The sequence below is a fragment of the Gymnoscopelus microlampas genome, assembly GCF_963454915.1.
Source record: "Gymnoscopelus microlampas genome assembly, chromosome: 2".
NCBI lineage: Eukaryota > Metazoa > Chordata > Actinopteri > Myctophiformes > Myctophidae > Gymnoscopelus > Gymnoscopelus microlampas.
The window spans coordinates 36,955,281-36,979,026 of record NC_139939.1 but is presented as its reverse complement, the minus strand read 5'-3'; the positions used below and the strand labels follow the sequence as shown (position 1 = coordinate 36,979,026).

Below are 23,746 nucleotides of genomic sequence, written 5' to 3'. Positions count from 1 at the left end.
TGTCCTACACATGGTGCATTAGCATCTTGGTCAGCCCAGGATGTCATGGAAGTTCACTGTCTCCAGCTCATGGCAGGAATACATCCTGCCGTCAGCACAAAGAATCCACTGGCACCGTTTAGCTATTAGTCAGCTTCTCTACCTCCAGGCCAACGTTGACATTCTTGCATATTGCCCACCAAAGATCCGTCCGTTGGTGTCGGAGAGTCTAGACCCATGTATGTCGCCATGACAACACCACAGAACAGAAGTTCACGTCTAGTAAGAGGGACTCCAGCCACAGAGATTAGGGTACAATATAAAGCCTAAGAATCAAGACCAAAAAGATCTTTATATGTTTTGCCAAATAAACTAAGGTTGCTAGGGCTTTGTCAAAAGATGCGACAGGAGAGACAAACATGGGACAGGAGAGTGGCTACATCAGTACCCATTATTAAATACTGAAGTAAGACTTACAGACACAGACACAGTACCGAGGGCCAACTCATTAAAGCCGTCTAGAACTCAGCACAGGGGAACATTTCTCAGGACAGCATCCAGCTCTCCTTGGAAATGGTTTGGCAGAATTTAGCCATTGTAGCTTAACCAATATAATAAGCCAACAGTATCTGCAAAAAAAAAGAAGAAGGAGGGAGAAAAAAAACAACTGGCAGTGTCATGGGTTGATCAAAACCAGATTGTATATGCTCTACACATTCAAACCCTGTGAAAATTTACCCAAATGGACTCTACAGATCCAAATTGGCCCCTTTTTGGGTTTTTACACATAACTAACACCTGGACCCAGGGGTGCAATGCTCACTGGACGGAACCTATTTGACCAGAAGCACACGCAGGCACACGCATAGATTTAAAACTACTTTAAATTCGCACCTCAACAAAGTTTTCAAAGGCTCCCGACTCACACCTAGCGATTTAACATAGGAATAAGCCTAGATGCATATCAATTGTCCATTGTGTGACTTGCAGTGTAGGTGTTAAGCGACGTGCGCGTCACGTCATTGAAATGGAGTCCAAGAACATGCCAAATGAGCATTGCATGCCTGCCTGGACCCTAGCATCCCTATTCTGGGGGCGAGCATTTGGCAAAAATGGCAGATCTAAAAGCATGTAGAGGTGTAGAGAGGGGGCAGAGTCTAGACCCCCGGGGGACTCTGGCCAACAAAGTACATAGGGCTTAAGTGGCTAATTAACGCTGAGGATTTTACTGCATTAGCAGTCTGACACAAAAGGGAGCGTATACACGTTTAAAGCATGTTGAGCATGTGTAACTATATGACGGTAATGGGAAGGTGTAAAAGGGATAAATAACGATTAAAACCAAAATATTCCAGGATGGCCCATTGTGCTGTCGCAGGTGTAATGTGGGCTTGAACCTGGACATCATTCCTATGTTGTGATCTTTATTAAACTATTTAGTATTATTGAATGCAATCACACAATCAAACAATGCTAATGTATTTATACAGGATATATTGCATGCTCTCCTTAAAAGTAGGCGATACACAATATGCAATAGTGTTATTATTACAAAAATACACAAATGCATTATACCAAATATTAATCAGTGTGGAATTCCAAATTAAATTCCTCTCTAATAGGATTTGCACTTGTTTGGATGTGAAGTTTTTAAAAGAGGCAGTCAACCAGTGGGGACTTGTGTCTCTTTCAAGCCCATAGCTCATTTTGAACCATCCATGGATATACAGTATGCAGTTCACTACATGGGGGAAATGGCTTATATTTCCATCCTGACAACATTTTTGGACAGCTAATTAGAATGAATCTGCTTTACCCTCCTCGTCTATCATGTAAACTTGGGATTTAACGATGTAACATCTTTTTTTTCTAATAGGAATATATATTTAGAATCTGTCATAAAATGCCATGTAAGATTTGGAGAAGTTTCTTGATTAATTAGAAGGAGTATACCGTTTTGCATGTTTTTGCCCACTGCATACAAATCATGCATACTTTAGATAATGACCGACCTGTTCCAAAGCACAGTTTTAGCATTTTGGAATAATTACCTTATTTGTATAATTTTTTTAAATCAAACTTTCGTGTGACAATCCTACCCTCTGTACTTCTGCGGCTAATATTTACATGGCTATGAACAAGTCATAGACGTTTGGATTTCCTGTCCCTCTCACTATTGTACCCTCTAAAAACGTGGCTCCCAATCCTGACCGTCAGAGACTACTGTAGTTAGACACTGGCCCAAGGAAATGCCGTTGACGCTTTACAAATCTGTTTACATTCTCCGATAATGAAACGAGTGTTGTGATTGGTCGAAAAAGATAGTTTATGGAGGAAATACGTCCGACCGAAGTCCCGCCCCTATAGACACTCTCTGCATTGGGTTGTGACCAAGCTTTTCTCTTCGCAGATGAGTAAAGACCGGGAACGAGGCTAAATTAGACCTGGTGACTCAAGGTGAAAGCAATCTGGGAATCACTACTCTGGACTGCATGCTGTCGGAAACAGTGAAAATAGCTTAAAATAACCTTTAATAAATAAATCGTTCATATCATTTACTATAGTGCTATTGTATCTCCCCCAAGCATTGTAATGCAAGCACAGCATAAATCAGGGATGAATTTGCAACCATTAAGGACCCAGGGCCATTTCCAAAAGCATGTTCTTTATGAATCACAACTGTCTGTGGGATTGTTTCCGGGGGGAAGTTTTATCTGCATATTTCACTCAATAATTAAAAGCAGGAAATAATGGGAACTCATTATTCACTGTAGGCTGTGTAATTATACCTACGCATTTGGAGACAACAGACTCCATCTGCACTGCCAGCTGTAACAACACTGCATATCTTACATCACACCCTTGTGTAATGGTGAGGTGCTTATTACTTTTCAAAATATATTTTCTTTTGTTAGTTTTTTTGGCTTGTTCTACGTTCAGCTGTTCATTTTCTCTTGTTATGTTTGACTTTCACACAGATCCAATATCACCTTCAATATGGACCTGACAAGACAAGCTACCAAGCTAATACTTAAGAGACAAAGAGACAGTCTATGTACAGTACCTTGCAAGTAAACTTTGGTAAACATTATCAAATTCATCCCTAAAATGATAAAATGATCCTGCTCTGTGCATGTTCATATGCGCGTGTGTGTGTGTGTGTGTGTGTGTGTGTGTGTGTGTGTGTGTGTGTGTGTGTGTGTGTGTGTGTGTGCATTGACCAAGAGTGTGATGTATACACTAACTATACAATGACTAATGTGTGGTAACGGATAAGTTACCACCACAGGTACTCTGACTATAAAAACATTATTTTCAGGAAGTGGACTGGATATGACCTGAAACACGCTGCCAGCTCTGTTGTCCTTGTGTGTCATGGTGTTTTGAATGCATTTATGTTTTCTATTTATGTGTGGTGTAATAATTATTTTCTCTTTTTAATCAAACATTTGGAAGCTGAAAGAAAAACTGTATGGTTTGTTTCTATTATTTTCTATTTTAATCTAAGTCCATGTACTGTATATTCAACTCCAATCCAGTGGTGATTATGTTCTGTTGAGAACAAGTTCACATTTCAAGCCAAGATGAGGTCAAAGAGCTGAGCATAAAGATCACATCAGTTTCCAGTGGCCAGTGGGTAAATCGCCATACTTTTCTTACCACAAATGAAATTCTAGAAACAAGGAACAAAAAAGAAAAGAAAGAACAGGCAAAACAGAAATCCTGTGGAATTGGCACTGGCAATGATCAAGAAGAAGTCCTCTTACGAATGATCAACAGCCACCAACACAAGACTAAGTGAAATCAAATCAATGTAGCTTTTCCCCTTAAAAAAAAGATCAATTGGTAGAATAGATTATAAGCCAACATAGCATAACACAAATGATATGTGATGGCATTTACACACAAACAAAATCAAGATCAATTGCAAAATCTATAAACTCCACAACTTCCCATACCTCATAACACTGGTGACAAACAGGAAGAAAACTTTGCAAGATTTCAAGGCCCCTGGGATCCCATAGGTGCCCACAGACAGGAACCTTGTTTATGGATCTTGTGGCATAACATATTTCGGGCATCCAGTGTTGATATGTTGCCAAGGGGCCCAGCATTCCAAGCGGCTCCCTGCCTCAGGGGCCCTGGTTCACTGTTTGTCCCTCTGGAGAAGGGATGACAGGCTAAATATACTCCATCTACAGTATACCATACCCCTGATAACAGTCTCACACCTGGCACACACACAACCAGGATTACAGAGTACAGCTTGTCTAAGAATAGCTATGCCTCTGAAATTACTTAATTAGCTTCATTAATTGAATGTGGGACTAAAAATGGGAGCATGTTTAACCCTTTAAGAGCGGGAACGCATCTGTGACATTTTCGATTTCTTTGGCTATTCAAAAATAGCAGATATACAAGCTCATAGCGCGGCACAGAGTGACACGCTTTGCTTCTGGAGGGGTCCCTGGAACAAAATATTTTGAGATGGGGGTCCGCTGCATTTTCGGTGGCCCTTGACATGAAAAAGTTTGAGAACCACTGATATAGCAACATAGGTTTTTACAAAAAACTGTTAGAAGACATTTGTAGAATCCACAGAAGCAAAGATTTGAGTTACAAATGTTCGCTTTAAAAATATATATATTCAAAGATTTTTCAAAAATCGCAGATCTACAAGATACAACATAGCGCAGCACTCGGTGCTATTTTTGAATAGCCAATGAAATCGAAAATGATACAGATGGTTCCCAGTTTGAATGGGTTAATACAGGGCTACAGGATGACAGTTGGTGTAATGCACAGCGTTGTCAGATGGGAACATCTTTCGGGTGATTAGGTGCAGCAAAGGGAGAACCTAACAAAGTAGGGTGTTGCAAATGAGAAGCAAGGCAAGTGAGCGAAATGAGACAAATATACTTGCTTTGAATAAATATTTGTAAGTAAGTGTTATGTGCTTCCTTCCTGGTGAGTAGTAGTGTCAAACAATGTGCATGTGTTCGTAGGCGTGTTTGTGTGAGCTGTGTCACCAGCATGTGTGTGAGTACATGTGTATGAGGAAAGACTTGATACCCTCATGCAATGAGGAGAAGACTATATTCTGCACTGTTTGTTTTTCCTCCAAGTGGAGCTGGTCTCTGTGGAATGGCCAGGCTGGAACAATGGCTCCTTCTAATTACAGCAGGTACACACATATTCCTGTTTGTCCCGGGGAGGGTGAGAACGAGAGAGGCACAGGAGCTACTAGCACAGCTCCTTCTTTCTGAAAGTAGGGTATGACTCTGCCAAGACAGACCAATATTTTTAACGTGCCTGCGAGAAGATAGTGACCTGAAACACAAACTGAGCACTGAGGTCTCCTAGAGTCAGTTTGTTATTGCCGAACTACAGAGAGAGGGAGAGAGAGAGCGAGTGAGCGAGAGAGAGAGAAGAAAACACAAGAGATTCACTTCACATCGAGTGAAAAACGAAACTCCACAGTGCTTGTTCTTGTGCTGCACAGTGAATCTTCCAACACAGTCACAACCATAATTAAGGACCTGTTTGCACTAAATTGATAGTAATTATGCAGTTACGGTAAGTCAAGAGCACCACAGAGCAAGGTGGGCGTTTAGTCAATAGAAAGTGTAGTGTAGGTGGTGAGTGTTGAAACTTGCAAAGAGTATTTATAAGTGCTGGTTCTAACTCCAGTTAAATAAACAGAATGTCCCTCTGGCAAAAATAAATCAATAAAACTAGTCAAATAAGTCAATCATCAGTCACACTGTGCTACAACACATTGAGTGGAAATAACCAAGATCATTATGAAGTACGGTCAGGCACTGTAGTTGGCCACACAAACAGACACATCTTGAAATCTCTTGGCAGAGATGCTGGTGCTAAGAATATTTGATGAATTAGGAAGTTCAGGGTAATGGGGCCAAGCTGACTCTATAAACTGAAATGGCAGGCAACAGTTTCTGCTTTCGTTAAAAAAACATGCTTCCTTTCCAAAGATTACTCCCGAGACCTTTACTGAAAATACAAGTCCAGCCGAAAATACAAGTCCATGCCCCTTGTTTTTAGGAAGTGAACCACACAGGAATTGAACAATGCACTAGAAAGCAAAGAGAGGAAAATATTTCCCTTAATGATTTCTGCTGGAAAAGGTCATCCTCAGCATTAATGATGATGGGGGTAACAACCTTTGTCCCGCAGTTGGGGAGGTAACATTATTCATTATTTTTCTAATGCTCAGGAAAGGGAAATAATGGCCACATTCTGCTTTGTCTGAGACAAAAATAATCGTATGTTGGGACTACAGGCTCAGGTCCTGAACAATGATGGAAGTGACACAGCTCCTGTTTGTTATGTGATGACTGTACAGTAAAAATCTCAGAGTTAAATTGAAACTGAGGATTTTACTATGTGCAGTGCTGATCAGAAACTCATATTAACAAACCATGGTAAATTGTGATTGTTACATACTGTATAAGGTAGTGAAATTACACAAGAAAGCACAGAGCATGTGAACAGCATAATTGCCATTCATAAATGTTTGTCAGTCACGTAATTTTCCTGATTCTGATGGCAACATTTCAAAGCTCAGATTAATTCCTCTCAGTGGTAGAAGAGTTGGAGGAATGCAGTTCTAATGTAGTGCATTTCTGCAAAAAAACAACAAAAGCGAGTGAGCTGCTTCTGTTGCTAAGTGTACTCACCCCAATGTCAAAGGGGCCAGTGAAGTAGTCTAAATTGGCCTGAATGAAGCCTATGTTGGTCAGACCCAGTTCTGCACTGCGACTCTTGGCCCTAACCAAGGACTCTTCCTTGTTTTCTATGAGGATCACCTGGAAGAGAGTCATAAATGTAAAGATAGAAAAATAATAAAGTAGGAAAATAATACATATTTCTTGATTTGTTCTCAAAACAGTTACGTAGCTCCACAGAATGTGATAAATAAAAACTACGGTAAGAAGACACAATTAACCATGACGTCTCACATCAATTGCCTTTTTATACGTTTTATAAGTTATATGAAAATTGATATGTGACAATAATAAACATTATTTGTATAGTACTGTATAGTATTTGTAGTGATTAAATAATCATTATACACATAATCATTACCTGGCAATCTGGAAGTGTGTGAGCCAAAACTATCCCAACATGACCCTGAGAAGAATACAAATGAAAAATGAATTCAAGCCACAGAGACAGAGAGCAGAAACAGCAGACCACATAGGGAACATCAAAAGGCTCTGTGATCAGCAATCCCCAAGTGTTGACCATCAGCCAGGTCCAGTGGGTACTGCTGCTCCTCACAAAGCACTGTTTCATCACTATAATAACCACAAACACACAGCAAGAAACCAAGACAAACGCAAAGCAAAAGAACAAAGTCAAGAAATGAAAAGATTAGAGGACAAAAGAACAGAGGAAGAGTAGAGAAAATAAATTACATACTGTAGGAGAACAAGAGAAATGAAATCAACTGTTTTCTTCTGCTGTCCGACTCATTGCAAGGTTACCAAACTGTCCAGTAACCAAAATGCCTCAGGCTCAAACCCAAATAAGCCAAGTCTCCTGTCCTACTGTTAATTGAGCTGAACCTGTGTTAACTCATTGTAAGGCTTCTTTTGGTAATTTGTCACCTAATTGCAAGTTGCAAATAGTTGCTGCTTTTTAATTACCTCATTTTATTGATAGGTTCCTTAATGCCATGCAACTTAGTACATAAAGTTATCACATCTGGTGCTATTTTAACTGCCTCATTTTCTACTGCCTTTTATCACGCATCTTATGTAAATACTGTATTTCACGCACCTTATATTATATAATTTGGTAGAAATTAATGTAAAATTGCCAATATGTCTTGTTTCGTCCTTGTTACTGATATACTTCAATCATCCAAACCACAAATCAACACCAAACAAGAGTCAATAGCAACAGCAGAATAAGCTGTTGTTTGGCATTGTCAGAGAAGATTTGGCAAATTATACATGGGCGCAAACAAACATACAGTACTCAGCTGTGGCTTCTCATACTACAAATGCATGTCCCTTACAATTACAGTACGAGGGAAATAAACAAGATTTCCATGAGTATAAAAGTTATTGTCAACTTTCACCCACTTTTTTACAACTGTACACCTGTTTTGTGACAATGTAGTTGAGTTGAGAAATATGACAATCAGAGAGGTGGATGAATAGACAATTTAAAGAAAGAGAGAGGTTAGAACTGTTTGGCTAAGGGAAAGATCATGAAAATGTGGAGAGTACAGCTAGATAGATGGATGGATGGATGTACAGACATATGGACAGAGTGAGGGATGAACATGTTTATAATGTACATACCCCTCCACTGCAGAAATCAACCACGGTCTGACCAGTTCTGGCCAGCTCCATTACCATGGCAACCAAATTATTCAGCTGTTGCCTCTTCCTGATCGCACGGACGTCTGACATTTTCCCTGCAATAGAAGAAGATTGTATACGTTGTTCTCATTACATAGGTTTCATGAGTGTGTCAGCACAGGTGGAACATCTGTTAAGTCAAAGTCAGTGTGTCATCAGAAAGAACATTCATTTAACACAGAAGTTCTTTATTTACAAATCTCAGTTTGCTACTTTCATGAAAATCTTATGAATTCTGATGTGAAGTCAAACTGCAGTCACTTCAGATCAAAATACTTTCTGAATTCAACATGCTGAATTACTTTTTCTTTGCACTTAGTGAGCTGCCTTAGATATCGTCAGCTTCACTTCTGATTACATGCTCAACTCACTGCTATTGATTACAACACACTGAAAGAAAATGGCCTCCAGTATTTCCCCAGCACGTTTTGAGACAATTTCCAACGCAAACAACCCTTCAACATCATCAAAACAAAGCCAGCGTGCCAAAAAGTGTGTTGGTGTCATCTGCGGCAGAATGTTCCAGCTACTGTGAGAAGCGGCATGTGTACTCAGTGTGTTACTCCATTAACTCAAAGCACATTTTGGTCTCTGGAGCTTTCTTCTCAGCCTCTCTAGCCCTTCAAACAAGCCACATCGACACTGATCCACCGCCATGCAGAGACACTGTCGTCTCTGGCTCATAAATCCAGAGTGACGAGTGTTTCCTTTACCCCAGAGTCACGCCACCACGGCCACACGGATAGAATATCAGAAACACATTACCCACTTTTACTTTCCCCATCTCCTGCTCTTTTTCACACGCACACGCACACGCACACACACACACACACACACACACACACACACACACACACACACACACACAGCTTTTATGCAAATTGACAACAACCAAGGGTGGATAGCAATGAAAGGAAGGCAAGACCGGGTATTCTGTGGCACAAATGAGAAATGTCACAGCCTCATTGTTCCTCTGCCTCTCTCACTGGCTGATATTAAGCAGATCCCAGAGGTGATGAGAGTGAAAAGAAAGAAAGTGAGGGATGAAATTAAGAAGTGGTGAAAATTAGGAACAGTATTGACCAGACTCCACGGTTCATTTAGATGAGTAATTGTCATTGACACTTGCGCTCTCGGGGAATTCCTGGGAGGCTTATTGAAGCCTTCTGTTGCACCCAGAATACATTTAGGATTTAATTGGAACCTGCATTACATGGTGGGATGACATTGAATAGTCAGTGCACAGCCATAGCAAAGGAAATGCTGGCTACCTTAATTATACTTTGTGATTGGATGAATGGATGCTGAATGTAATGTAGATAACTAGAGCTTCTGTTGGTCTGGCCTGCACCGTTACCTTACACTGGATGTGTGGTTCTGTTGTCCCTGTACTATGTGTGACAGTATGTTCCTCTGTGATGTACGAAGTAGGGATGTGAATCGTCTGCTATCTCACAATTCGATACCGATTCATGGGGTCAAATTAATGAGCGTCAACGAGCGTCAGCTGGACACTTTTTAAAAAAGCCCTTGAATATGACTGAAGACATAATAATGTTTACTGTGATTTTGGTAAGCTTACATTTACAATCACAAACACCATAGAGTAAAAACTCCTGTAAATTTAACCAAAAAATAATAATAATAATCGATGAATCTTTTGAGTCGTTGATAATAAGAATCGCGATTCTTACATGAATCAAAATTTTCCAACACCCCTAGTACGTAGTACACATAATAGGGAAATAAAAACAAGACAAAGGCAATGGCTTCTCTGTCCATTCTTTAGCCAATGGCCACTAGGTGTGCCGTTTGTGAATGAAGCAGCACTAACATGGTGTTCAGTGGCAATGGCCCACTATACAGGGAAATTCCAGATGGCATCTTCCCCGCATTGTCATACTGGCCAGTTGCAACCATGTCAACTAGTGTGTGTTGACGGTCTACATCGCCAGTTTGGGCAAATGGAAATAGCAAACTTTGTTGAACATTGTTGGAGCAAATAAGGCATTTGCTGGAGAACAGATTTTTACATGTATTGATTATCAACTCCGATACAACTCACATTCTTCACGAGTTTCACTTCATGACATTTCCTGGTTGTACGGGGAGAATAGTGTCAACTTTAGTTTTGTGATGTCATGCATGTAGCAGCAGAGACTGTGATTTGATTGGTCTACTTTTTAGGGGACATACATAGAGTGTGTGTGTGTGTGTGTGTGTGTGTGTGTGTGTGTGTGTGTGTGTGTGTGTGTGTGTGTGTGTGTGTGTGTGGTTTGTATATCCATGCTGTGTAATGTGTGCATGTCTTACTGTATCCCTCCGTGCCATAATTTCTTTGAAGGTCACTCTGTGGCTGCGCTCTGTCCCCGTAGGAGTGAGGGGGTGGATAGCAGATAACTAATCTCTGTCCAACATGGATGGAGTGGGTTCGCAACTTTTCCTTTCATGCTTTTTTAATATGGTTCCAGGGAGCAGGGTGAAGGCAAGGTCTGCAACTTTGGTCCTGTAATTGCCTGAGCCCCCTACCCACTCCTACAACCTTCTGATGTATATTCTAGTGGAGACACTTCTTTGCATCCAACAGAGTTTGAGCTCAAAGAGCCACAAGTGAAAAAGAAAGCCAAGAACAAGAAAGTCAGCACAGTTCATGTCGGTTGTTTGCTTAGATAACAGCTGTTGAAATGATGCGGTACAATTTATACAAACAAGCAACAACTTATTTAGGCATGAAACGCCCTTTTTAGAATCGCAGCACAATAATTGGATCATCCTGTAATACTTAGCTTACCCATAAGCATCTTTGGGTAAATAACTACCTGCTTTCTTAGCAGGTAGTTGTTTTCTTAGCAAACAGTGGTTGTTCCCAGATCAGATGTGAGTAAAATCCCCCAACCACAAATGCCTCTTTAATGCAGCACCCTATCAATCAATCATACTTCATACTTGTTTGCTACTATGGTATTGTTTACTAGGCCTAGTGGTGAGAGTATAGCAGAGTGATGTGTTGGGCTCATAGACTGTAAAAAAAAAGAAAATGGACACAGAGAACGGTGACGTCACCCATTGTTTTCTACAAACCCGTTTTAAAGCCACTATTTCAGAGAATTCAAATCCACCATCTTCTGGTCCCGAAAAGCAACAGGAAACCAATGCTATTGGCTGAAATGAAGGAAAATGCGGAAGTAGAGTGTTCTTCCGGGTGCTTTGTGCGCTGGTGAGTGACTTTCATTGAATGACTTCAACCATGATTTTATAAAGGTACAGTAAAATCGCCGTTTTCGCTGGTAAGGGGACGGTAGACAATGTTTACTAACTGTTTACAACGGTGTTAAGTCCGGCAAAATACCCATTCACTTGAATGGAGTGTTAATTCTTCTGCAACCAGCAGGAGTGGAAATAGCGACACCCTTTAGGCAATTAATGAGAACTGCAGTGTTTTAATGACTTCCTCATTGGCTTAATTTTCAAAAACGGATCCTTGCTAGTTGGTCTGCATATCAGTAAGATGGAAATACAGTACAAGGCTGTTATATCCTGTTATATCAGGGGCGTGGCAGTTTGTATTAGAGGACAACTTCAAATATCATCTGGGGAAATTATACTTAAATGACTTGTTTTTACTGTGTAATAATAGATAATCTAAAAAAGCTATGCCAAAGAGTCAGATCCAATAGTCTAAATAATAAGAGGTTCATTTCAAAACACATCATTATACAGTATTTGTCACATCATTATCATCTTAGTATTTTATGTAGGCAGGAGATCCTGTAAAGGTGTACAGTAAGTATAATGTTAACTATTATGCTAAATACAGGGTATTTTGCGATGCAAAATAAGCAGTGTGGTCATATTGTTTTGGCATTAGGAACATTTTTTCCTTTTAATTTTGATAAATGACAGTACTCCAATAAATGCATTTTGCATTAGCATAATCATACCATGGCAATTTGGGAGCAATCCATGCCGTGAGTGGATAACTCCATTCATTAGGCTGCAGCACCTACAACGCTGAACCTCACTCCCACCCCACTGGCCAAACAGTGACTACTTCATAGAACCACATAAACAAAATGACTTCTCTTAATTTCAGTTATGCCCACAGTTTAATGGAACTTCAATATTGTACATGCGTTAAGTCAAGCACAAAAATTCCCAGGAGGATATTCTATTAAATTATGTTGTGGTGCTTAATATTGGAAAGCTCTTCTGCTACCCGTGGGCTGAGTGCTTTCTTTCGGCATTGCATGTTAGGCCTGACTGAGTGGACATCAGCCTCGGTTGCCAGGTATCTGATGCCAAAGTTTATCTCAGCACACACTCTTCTCCTTTCCCCTTCAATACTCTTTTCGTACCTCCATTACAGCTTTACATTTCACATTTGCTTTTGGCACAGATTTCTGCCCCACCTGCCGCAGGCTTTATGAGCAGTAGGATAGTGGGCTTAGGATGTCCTCTGTCCAACTAGACGCTGCCATGGACTCATTAAAATAATAAAGAGCATAAAACAAAAAGGATCTTTCTAAAGGGTGGCCCTTGGACTGTACCTCGTTAAATCTGCTGAGGAGATGATGAATGGAGAGGTATAACTCAGGTATAATGCAAGGAGTTCTATGATCTTTGGCACTTTTCTACAGTAATGGACTTATTCATGCCCAGCTGGAGATTAAAGTCCCACAAAAGTGAGTTATGACAACAATAATTAGAAAGAGGCAGCAAATGGCTCTAATACATGAGCAAACACCACCGGCTGGCATGACACGGCATGGTTCCTAAACCTCATTGTAGACAGCAGGAGCTGCAGGACTGTAATATTTTTATGCCCACTGTTGCCTTCAGTAAACACTAAACAGTAAACAAGTAAGTGAAAAGTAAGTTCAAGATTCAAGAGGGTTTATTATACACTCTGTCATACAGGTACAGTACAAACAGCAAAATGTGTGGCACTGGCATGTTCCGCAGACTGTGGTAAAAATCCCAATACAATATAACAAGAATATAATACTGCTTATGCTCCTATAATTTGACAAACCTCTGTGGCCATCGTGTCTTCGTGTCAGCAAAACTGTGTGCCCGTTTCTCCTCAGTGGCCAGTAGCGTATGGTGAATTCTAACTTTGAATGGCCACTCATTAACAATTCGGCCGAATGCAAATGAGCCCCATTTGAAAACAAAGGCGACTTATAGGGTGAGGGGCTGCTAATGTTGTTATGTTGATTTTTTGTTGTTTCCCCCTGGCTGATCTGGGTTTACACAGACCGGGCCATGGCCTCGTTGGCCCCAATACGCCTCTGTCAGTGGCTGGAGCAATTGCTCTGAATTTGCACACAGCCATTGACCATTACCATCTGAACTTAACTGCGAAGCCCGTTTCTCAAATTCATCACATCTCAGCTGTTTATTAGCGTTTTTTACACTGTTGCCGTCTGCTTCTCGCCTCCGTGGTGTGTGTGTGTGTGTCTGGGGGGAGGGGTGGGGGGGAGATGATCGCACCACAACTCGGGTCCGCGGCCGTGTATGCGTGGACACGCACGTGTGCATGCGCGTTGGGGAGGCACGTGTCAGAATGTACATTGTTTGTGTTCACGCGACGCCTGTGTGTGTGTGTTCGCGACGGGGGACGGCTCTGGCCACATGAGGGGTGTGTGTGTGTGTGTGTGTGTGTGTGTGTGTGTGTGTCTGTGTCTGTGTGTGTGTGTGCGACGGCTCGTGCGTGTGTGTTGGCGACGGGGGACGGCTCCGGCTGTTAGATGTGTACATGCGCAGGTGTTTGCGTGTGTTCTGTGCCTCCACGACGTGGCGACGGGATGTGCGTGTGTGTACACACTACAGAGTACAAACTTCTGTTCACAGCGCATAAGCCAAACTGCACACTTTGGGCGCTCATATCCCCCTACGGGTATGGTCTAGTAAAAATAATTAGCACAGTTTAAGAAAAACAATGAAGGGTCAACCCTTTTTAGCAGTAATGGTGAGTGCGTAGTGTACAGAATATGGGGAGATAAGTGGCTCAGGAGGTAAAGCGGCTGTTTGGTAATCGGAAGGCTTCTGGATCGATCACAGCTCCCCCTGGGTCAATCGGACCAGGCCAGGACCCAATTTGAGTATCATGTGTTCATGATATATGGTGTTTTTTGGTAAGAAATAATAATAATAATAATGATAAATATCTTTATTTATAACGCACTTTACATTTCTGGAAATCAAAAAATTCTACAGGGTTAAATCAAAAGGCACAAAAATAACAAAGCCAGGGCAAAAACAACAAGAAAAAGAGAGGAGAAAAAGAAAGGGAAAAAGATCGATTAAAAAACGAATTCAAAGATGATATGAAAAAGCTTTGTTAAAAAGGTATGTTTTAAGTCATTTTTAAAAGCATCGGTAGATTGTGGCGCTCTCAAGTGGTCGGGGAGGGCATTCCACAGACGTGGGGCAGTGGAGCCGAAAGCCTTGGTACGAAGATTGGTCTTGGTGGTCTGGAGAAGGTTGGTGTTGGACGAGCGAAGTTTTCGAGTGGAGGGTTTTATTTTGAGAAGTTCTTTGAGGTAGGCGGGGGGGCATTGTCGTGGAAGCACTGATGGGTCGGAAGGGAGATCTTGAATTCAGTCCTGAAGGTGATTGGGAGCCAGTGGAGTGAACGGAGGGTGGGTGTGATGTGGTAAAATGTACGCACTCTCATCAGGATTCTAGCAGCGCTGTTTTGAATGTACTGAAGCCTCTGCAGGCTCTTGCTAGGGATCCCGATGAGTGGTGCGTTGCAGTAATCCAGCCTGGAGGAGACAAAGGCAGTTTGGCATGTTCCTGAGGTGGAAAAAGGAGGTTTTGCAGAGGTGTTTGATGTGTGCCTCAAGGTGCAGTTGAGGGTCCAGTTTCACACCCAGGTTGTTGACTGTGGGTGAGAGGGAAAGGTTGTGGCCCGAGAAGGAGATGCTGGTCTAGTGCCTATTAAGCACCGTGTCAGTCCATGGCTGATGGAGATGGTGGATCTGCAGAGGGGGGTGGGTTAATCCTGAAGAAAAGTTGTGTGTCATCAGTTGTGTGCCATCAGCATAGCAGTGGAAGGGGGAGCATGTAAAGTGTGAATAGATTGGGGCTGAGGGATTTCTTTCCTCCCAGGGATACGTACTCGGTTCTGTCGGAGAGGTAGGATTTGAACTAGCTTATTGGCCCTATCCATACATTTGTGAAGGCAATTACAGGCATTGGTATGGAGCATCAAAACCCTGTTTGACGGTCATTATCACTTAACTCACAAGACCATTTGTGTCTAATTTGTTGGGGGTAAAAAGAAATTCTCAAACAAACAGTGACTTTTGCAGCCTTTGTGGTGCCCCCTATAGGTAGAATTGAAATCCTCTATCCATTGTTTAGAGGCTCCTCAATGTGTGAATCAAATTTAGTTCGGAAGCCAATCGTAGCCAATCGGAATGGAATATGAAAGATATGACTGATACATCTTGATCACATGACTCAAGAGATAATGTGTATCTTAATGATGTGTCAGTTTTGGACAAAATTTGTAGGAATGCTATAGCAAAAGGTGTGTTTTGAAGAAAGCGCAAAAGGGCGGAAAATCTTGTCAGGCGGAAATAGGCATGGCCTATATGGGGAGTCACGTTCCAAGGAGTCCAGGGAAAGTTTTGATTATACAACCTATGGTTCAAGAGTTATAGACCAAAATGTGAAGTGGCCTGTTATAGCGCAATCATGAAGCTGATTTAAACATTTGGGGTAGATGTTCTTCCTTGGCCTACAGGGAACACTGTATGTGTGCAAAGTTTCATGCCGATCGATCCAGCTGCTCAGAGTCAAACAGACACACACACGGACACTGGCGTAAACATAATCTGCCGCCCCTGGCCGTTTCCAGCCTGCCAGAGATAATGAAATCACAAAAAAAGAAAGTTGCATTCTTACTGTAAGCTATGATGGGACATCTTCCAATAGCCTGTGGAAAGAATTTTGGCCTTCTTTATGGCATGTGAATGAAGCTTATGGGGAGCCGCTGGGCGACATGATGGCTTCGTCTCATTAGACTCAAAAAGCTTTATCTCAATCTCATCTCACAGGGGAGGTGCAACAGAAACAGTGGCGCACAACACAAGATTCACTGGGGACTTGTAGGCAAAGGAGGACAATCTGCATGTTGATTTATTTGCACTCCTGTTCTCTCATGCATTTCCACTCTCAGTGGCGTGCACAGACATTTTGAGGGGCAGGTGCTCAAGTAAATTATACTTTGTTTTTGTTTACTTGGTTTGCTCTTTTTTCCCTCTACACCTATACCTCTTTGCCAAAAATAGCCGATCTACAAGCCTAGATCTGCTATTTTTGGCTAAAGTTCTCCTCAGAAAAGGGATGCTAGGTTTCGAGTGGTTATGGTAAAAAAGAAAAATCATATCACATAAAGATTTGGCGGACCCCCTGTAGTAACTCTGAGGACCCCCTAGGGGTCCCGGACCCCCTGTTGAAAACCCCTGCTGTAAACTGAAGAGAAAAAAAACTTTTTTTCAAAAGGGCACTTCTGGTCAAAAGGGCAAAGGGCAGACGCTCTAGCACCACCTAGAGTCTATCTGTGCACGTCCCTGCCTGTTCTCTCATGCATTTACACTCTCAGTTTACACTCTTCCAGTCAATTTATAAAATGGACCGTGATGTGACAACAAGTACACTGTATCAACTACCTGCAACCAGCCAGGGCTGAAGTGAACCAAAAGTGACATGCTGTGTGACAGGTAAGACTAATACTCAGCATCCCAAACTGACTTGCTGTCATTACTCACATCACAGGGATGGAGAGAAAAAAACAACACTCAAAACCATGCGGCACAACACTCACAACATAAATAAATACATTTAGACCAATATAAGTGTATAGAGCAGTGGTTCTCAAACTTTTTCATGTCAAGGACCCCCAAAATGATATGTATTTGGCCGCGGACCCCCATCTAAAAATATTTTGTTCCAGGGACCCCCCAGAAGCAAAGATTTGAGTTACAAATGTTTGCTTTAAAAAATATATATTCACTACTGTGTATACTTTATTTTTTTGTATTTTTTGTATTTATTTATTTTTTGACTTGTTTGTATTGTCCTTTGTGTTAATGGTACAATAAGATACCAGGGTTGTGGCTCTTTCGGAGCGGGAACTTTGGGGGGGTGGGAGGGGTAACATCACTGTTTTTGTATGCCTTTTGTTATTGACCTGTATGTGAAAATATAAAATAAAAAAAACCTTGAACAAAAATATATATATATATATTCAAAGATTTGCACAAATTTTCAAGATTTTTCAAAAATAGCAGATCTACAAGCTCATATCGCGGCACTCGGTGCCGTGATATGAGCTTGTATATCTGCTATTTTTGAATAGCCAAAGTATAAAAGGTCATAATTATTCTGATGCTATATTTACACATTTTGCTGGGTACCCCCTGGAACCCCCTGAAGTACCCCTGGGGGTCCCCGGACCCCACTTTGAGAACCAATGGTATAGAGTATAAATGAGTAAATAGTTATCATGGATCCCTCGCTGGTTCTGTCTTGTCATAGATCAGCACACAAAGCGTCACAGACACGCAACTAAATATAAATCACCCTTCAGACCACATTTTCCAAGGATCCTCTTTTCCCTTGCAGGTCCCAGGTCAGTGCTTGGCGATTAATGTTGGTAGGTTTGTGTGTGTGGCCCACCCAGTTCCAACTCCGCCTTCAGACATCTTCCTCCACTGGGATATGCCCTGTTCTTCTCCACTGGTCCACATTAGTAACCCGGTCCATCCAGCTCAGATGTAGGATCATCCGTAAGCATTAATTTATTGATAAATGTGTGAGCCTTCTTTTCTGCTTATTTCATTGTTTGGCTGTTCTCAGAACCACCCAGAAGCACAGGCTTGACTGTGGTGTTAAACAGCTGGAATTTTGTTTTGATCTTTATCTTTTTGGAGCCTCAAACAACGCAATAGGATGAATGCTGTTCTCACCTTCTGGATTCTTGGCTTACTGTCTTCGCCTCTGCCACCATGTTTATTTATTATACTTCCCAGCTAAGTCAGTGTCTACAACTGGCAATGACTATTATTTGTATTAATGTTTGTATTGAGCCTTAACCTGTGTCTTCCTGATTTTTTGATTGATTGGATACAGTAGTATGTGTGTTGTGTACATGACATTTATTTATATATGTAGAACGGTTTGTTCATTCAAATGTGAATGTGCATGTGATGAATGTGCACACATTTTACATTATGCCAGCTCTCCAGCAAAAACACATGCTGTGATCTTTAAAAGTGCTGTAAACAAGCAAGTAAAGTTTGAGGCATAACTGGGGACCTGCAGAGAACCATCTGTGTTGCCCTCGCAACAGTAGGAGAGAGAACGTAAAGGGCAGCCAATAAGACATCAACAGGTTGCCAGTGCGATGATATAGCAATAAACCACAGGCTGGCTCTAGTTGTTACAACAGAAAAATGTCATCCGTTGAAGAGGAAGGGGGTCGTATAACCTTGAAACAATAGGACATGGTGTGTGCATTTGTTAGGTGTGGTGCATAGTGGCCACCCACTGAGATTCAAATCGAAAATGTAAATTCACTGTCTTGTTTTCTGCGATCCTTCAGAATACATTGCTGCAGACACATCCCTTTAGTTAGGAATCAGTTGGGACTTGCTTGTTTTCCTCCAAAACACTTTTCTGTTTAACCTTTTTCCACGGGCTGATGTGAGCTGAGAACAGAGTTCAGAGCCGATACTAGTACTGTTTATGAACAGGGGCCATGGTGGGCTGCTACAGTATTTGGCACAAAGCCAGAGATGACACGCAGCGGGTGAGAACAATTCTTTGTGCAACAACAGAGAAGAGGTTTACAATGCTTTTCCACCCAGATCACCACAAAATCCCGCAGCCACCCCCCCCTGTCCAATGACAGGAAGATTATTTACAGTTGGTCCAATGGAGGGAGACCCTAAGCATTCAAAGAGTCCTTCAGTGATAACCTGACAGGACAGACAGGACTTTTTTCCATCACTTTTACTCCTCCCTGGGAAGTCATGTGAGCATGAATGCTCATGTTAATTAAAATATTATCATATATGATTTTATCAAACATTTACAAATTCAAGCCCATACAATTAATCACATTGACAACTCTGAGATGACTTTTACAACCACAGTCTTCAAGACCTGGTCTCTGGAGCAGGTCCACTGGAACAATTACTGTATATGTTGAGGAGGTACTTAGTTTTGGTACTTTCCCTAGCCACAGCCCTGGGATTCAAACAAGTGACCTTTTGGTTACAAGTCTCAAGGTCTATTTCTGTAACTCCTCAGCATCACTGCTGGCCCCAGTCCCCCCACCCGAGGCTTGTGGATCCTGCACAGTGAAGCTGGCAGATGAAGTTCCCAACCGAAGCTTGTGGCAGTGAGCCCTCATACTGCCTGTGATGCCACAGAATGGCTCTGGGCTCTATCAGACAGCCCCATCAGGCAGATCAGAATGTAAACACGTCGTGAACACAGGGGGCCCCTGATTCAGCACCAGACATCCGTCTCCACAGGAGGACTACTGGCTGGTTCAGCGATTAAACATAAAGGAGGCACATTGAAGATTCAAGTACAAGTATAATATCCATGTACAGCTGGAATAATACGAGCTGACATGGGAACTTATTAATTGCTGCAGACCCAAATGTGGGATATTGTTTCTTATGTTTGTTTGAGGTGAAATGTACTTGTTTTTATAACCCTTTTATCTTTTTTCTTTTATTCTTTTAGTGAAGGGTAATTACCTATTAACTATATTTGTCAGTTTGGTTACTAAAATGACAAAAAAAACATAAGCTCAATTTTATTCTGTGTTATTGTGCAAATACACTATACTGCACTACAATAATTGCATATTTAGCGTTTTATTTTGTTGTGTTGAGTTATAGGTTTGGGACATCAACTGTCAACTCATAACCACTTCTGAAGTTCTGACTGCTGCTATAATGCATATCTAATGAGCCGTGCATATGCATCTCTCACTGCAAATTCATTGGTTAATTCTCTGACATGTGGGTATCTTTGGTACAGTATTTCACAAGAAAGCAACTTCAGATCAGATTGTTCACACACAATTATTTCTGAGCTCATACTTCACACCTTCCAACTGCTTAAATGAACAATAATTGCACTGAAAATGTGAATGAGAGCCATTTTCATTAGCGCATCTGCTTCACACACTAACTGTTCTCTTGCATACTTAGTTTATTTTCTTTCCGCCTAAAATTTGGTGGTACTCCTCTTACAGCTTTGAAGCTAGACATCTCTTTCCAACTTTATTCATCTGGGCTCAGAACAGTGCATAAACGTTATGCCATAAAGCCTTCAATTTGGTGAAAGCTTTCAAAGCTTATGCTATCCAAGTTGACCTAGAGTGATGAAATTAAGGTATTGGTCCCTGTCCTCACAAGGAAGTAATTTGCCTCAAGAACCCATAAGCTCTGCCTACTATTTTCAGCCATTTTGAATTTTGTGAAAAATGCTAAAATAACAGCTGCTCCAGAACAACTGGACTGAACTTTGCAGCATATATTTAAATCAAAAGTACCTAAAAAGCCAATCTTCATTACTTCCTGTAAACAAAAACGTACTGCGTGATGACACAGATCAACTTTCATGAATATAAATAAATCTTGATTTTGTTCACCTGTGTGATTCCCATAGCTGCACATTCCTACAAACACAGCTTTTAATTACAGAACTACTCCGTTTTGAATCTCATTCAAGATGACATCCAGACGGTGTATTACTCGTTGTTTACTTCATCTACACACTAAAATATGTATCTGAAAACATTTTAGGTTAGAAATAAGCAACTTGGTAACAAAGAGTCTGCACAGTGGTCGTCTCTCTCTCCCTTACAAACAATAACACTGCACACCAGGTGTGTGAGGTTCTACCGTGCCATAGCCTGAAGGGATGGAACCTTCTGATTGGTTACGAGGCCGTTTCAGACTGAAAGACTAAAATGTCATTGCACTGGATCTTTAAGCACATATGTTGCTGAATAATGCTACTTTTTAGTCAGAGGCTTATGGTTAGGGCAGTATAACGTGGAGATGTGTGGATTTAATTTCCATGGTCTACTACTATGTACATTGCACATTAAACAACGGATGACTTTCGCTACACTAAATTCGGGTGCTTTAAAGTGGTAAAAAAGGAGAAAACTGGTGACGAAGTGGCACAGATTTTTATTGTCTTCATTTTCCAATCTGGTAACAGATAAACCACTGCTGACGCTAACATCAGCAGCAGATATTCTAGTTTTACATTCCACATAAGCAAGACCGGGGTGAGATTATGAATGAAATTTTATAGTTTGTATCAGCTATGTACTTAGCTAAGGGTATTGCCCACTAATGCAATACAAGAATGGTGTGCACTGTAACGCTCCATAAAAAAACAAGACATTGGTCTTCATATATATTGCATGCATCTATTAGGCCTACGGTATATCATAATTATGATAATGTAATCAAATATACGTAGGAAAAAAAAAACCTAGTCACCCCATTTTTGACATTATGTCAGGTAAATAGGAAAGACTGAACTGAAATAACACTGAAACTCTCAAAGGATGCCTGTAAGCAGCCTGATACATTGCTAATGAGGCACAACATAAACTATTCTATATTGCGTCTGTAAGCCTTGACAGCACCCATAACCACAGGGCCAACCAGTATACTAAGGCCTACTTTCCTCTTCATTATTTCTTCACTGAATAATAACAACCCACTCTTCTAATGCTTGGATATAATTTTTGTGCCATCTTAAATCAAACAAGGTGTCTTGTCCATGTTTATTTAGCCTGGGTTACAAGGCGCCAGCTCTGCTGCCTAAGACATAAACACTACAAATAATAACTTTTCCAGAAGGGAGACAGATAAGGACTTGTAACAGAGTTGCTTGTGTTGTGTTAAAGGCACCTTCAACATCACTTAATATGTGTCACAAAGCTGGCAGGCATCCATGTTTCCTTTAATGGACAATATCTGGTTGGCAGGGCTTTATTATTGACTTGGCATAGATCACGATGGGCAATTTACAAAATATCTTCTCTGCAATTTGAGATTTGAAATGGCTTGTTGGCACTCTGAGGCGTAAGCACAGAGGCAAGAAAATGTGCTTATAACCATATGCTCTTCATTAGGGAAATTTATGGACCAAAGGACGAAAAATAATCTTGGCACATTTCGAGGGTGTGTTGACGGTAATCAATAACAGGAGAGAACTACTCTCCATTTTTGCTGTGCTTCACTTCCCACGTCACTCCGTCACTTGAGGAAAACCAAAATGAGTGGTTTGTGATGACAAAAAAACAAGCCACAGTGGCTCAAATTGGCCACATTACCACAAACATTACACCAAACAGACCGTAAGGCCCACAAGAAAATGTTAAAACCCCATAGAAGTGGGCACTGAGTAACTTTACCTCAATGTAAGCTATGCTTTTCCTAAGGCAAAATGTGACTGGGTCTGCCTAGACCAGCGGAAAAAAATATTCAAAATTGTAAGCTGCATCTGTTGACAAGTTGTCATCTGAAAATGTCCTCTTTCACCCATAGAGTTAGCGAAACTACTGACTGCATTCAGACAAGAGCGTGATGACAAGAAAAAAAGAAAGGCAATGAAGACAAACACGGGGTGGGGGGTGGCGTGGGACTCCTCACCGTGCGTCTTTCAAAAGCTTTTGTATGTCTGTCAAAACATCCCTGGTTATTGCTTTGGGCGATTACCACGTAAAGCGGTTTAACAACTGGCACTTGACACAAAATGGAAGAAAACTAATCACGACAGTATTTGTCTGTAGCATGACTGCATTTCAGGAAAATTATAATGTCTGGAGGATAAGTGATTATGCAGTGTTGTTATCACCAAAGGAAAATTAATTGTGATATTAATAAAGGCTTGCATTGTCCATTGTGTAGTCTGGTAGGAATTGGATAGGAAAGGGGCTCAACAGAATACAAAGCAATGGGCTTTTTTTTTTAAAGAAAAGAACTGAAAGTGATCTCATCAAAGTGGTTAAAGCCAGCTGCTCCTAAACATATTGTTGCTGTCGGGCAGAAACCTTTTATCTCCATATTTCAACGTTTTATGTTTAATTTTGTAAATGAACGGCCTACTTCATCGTACAAGAGTGTCGTCAATCTACAAGCTATAAGCTCGCTATTTTCTTATTTTTGAGTGGTGCCGAAGGCAACCACTCCTATATCTGACTTTGTCCGTGTGTCCGTATGTATGTATGTATGTATGTATGTATGTATGTATGTACACAAACATTGATGACAACATCAATACGGGGCTCAATACGGGGCTCATCAAAG

The 23,746-nt window shown here is 41.1% G+C and overlaps 3 protein-coding genes across 3 annotated transcripts in view; 1 reads left to right on the top strand and 2 right to left on the bottom strand.

The window, feature by feature from the left end:
- Positions 1-23,746, bottom strand: part of npnta (nephronectin a) — a 491,735-nt gene that overhangs the window by 124,731 nt on the left and 343,258 nt on the right. The window lies entirely within an intron of this gene.
- dkk2 (dickkopf WNT signaling pathway inhibitor 2) overlaps positions 1-23,746 on the top strand; it is a 413,162-nt gene that overhangs the window by 334,869 nt on the left and 54,547 nt on the right. The gene's annotated exons all lie outside the window — the stretch shown is intronic.
- gstcd (glutathione S-transferase, C-terminal domain containing) overlaps positions 1-23,746 on the bottom strand; it is a 70,392-nt gene that overhangs the window by 12,643 nt on the left and 34,003 nt on the right. Inside the window, exons 6-8 of the mRNA XM_084076890.1 lie at positions 8,316-8,431; positions 7,090-7,134; positions 6,681-6,809 (exon numbers count right to left, since the gene is read on the bottom strand). Coding sequence (XP_083933016.1) covers positions 6,681-6,809; positions 7,090-7,134; positions 8,316-8,431 — 290 coding nt within the window. The remainder of the gene's footprint in view (positions 1-6,680; positions 6,810-7,089; positions 7,135-8,315; positions 8,432-23,746) is intronic.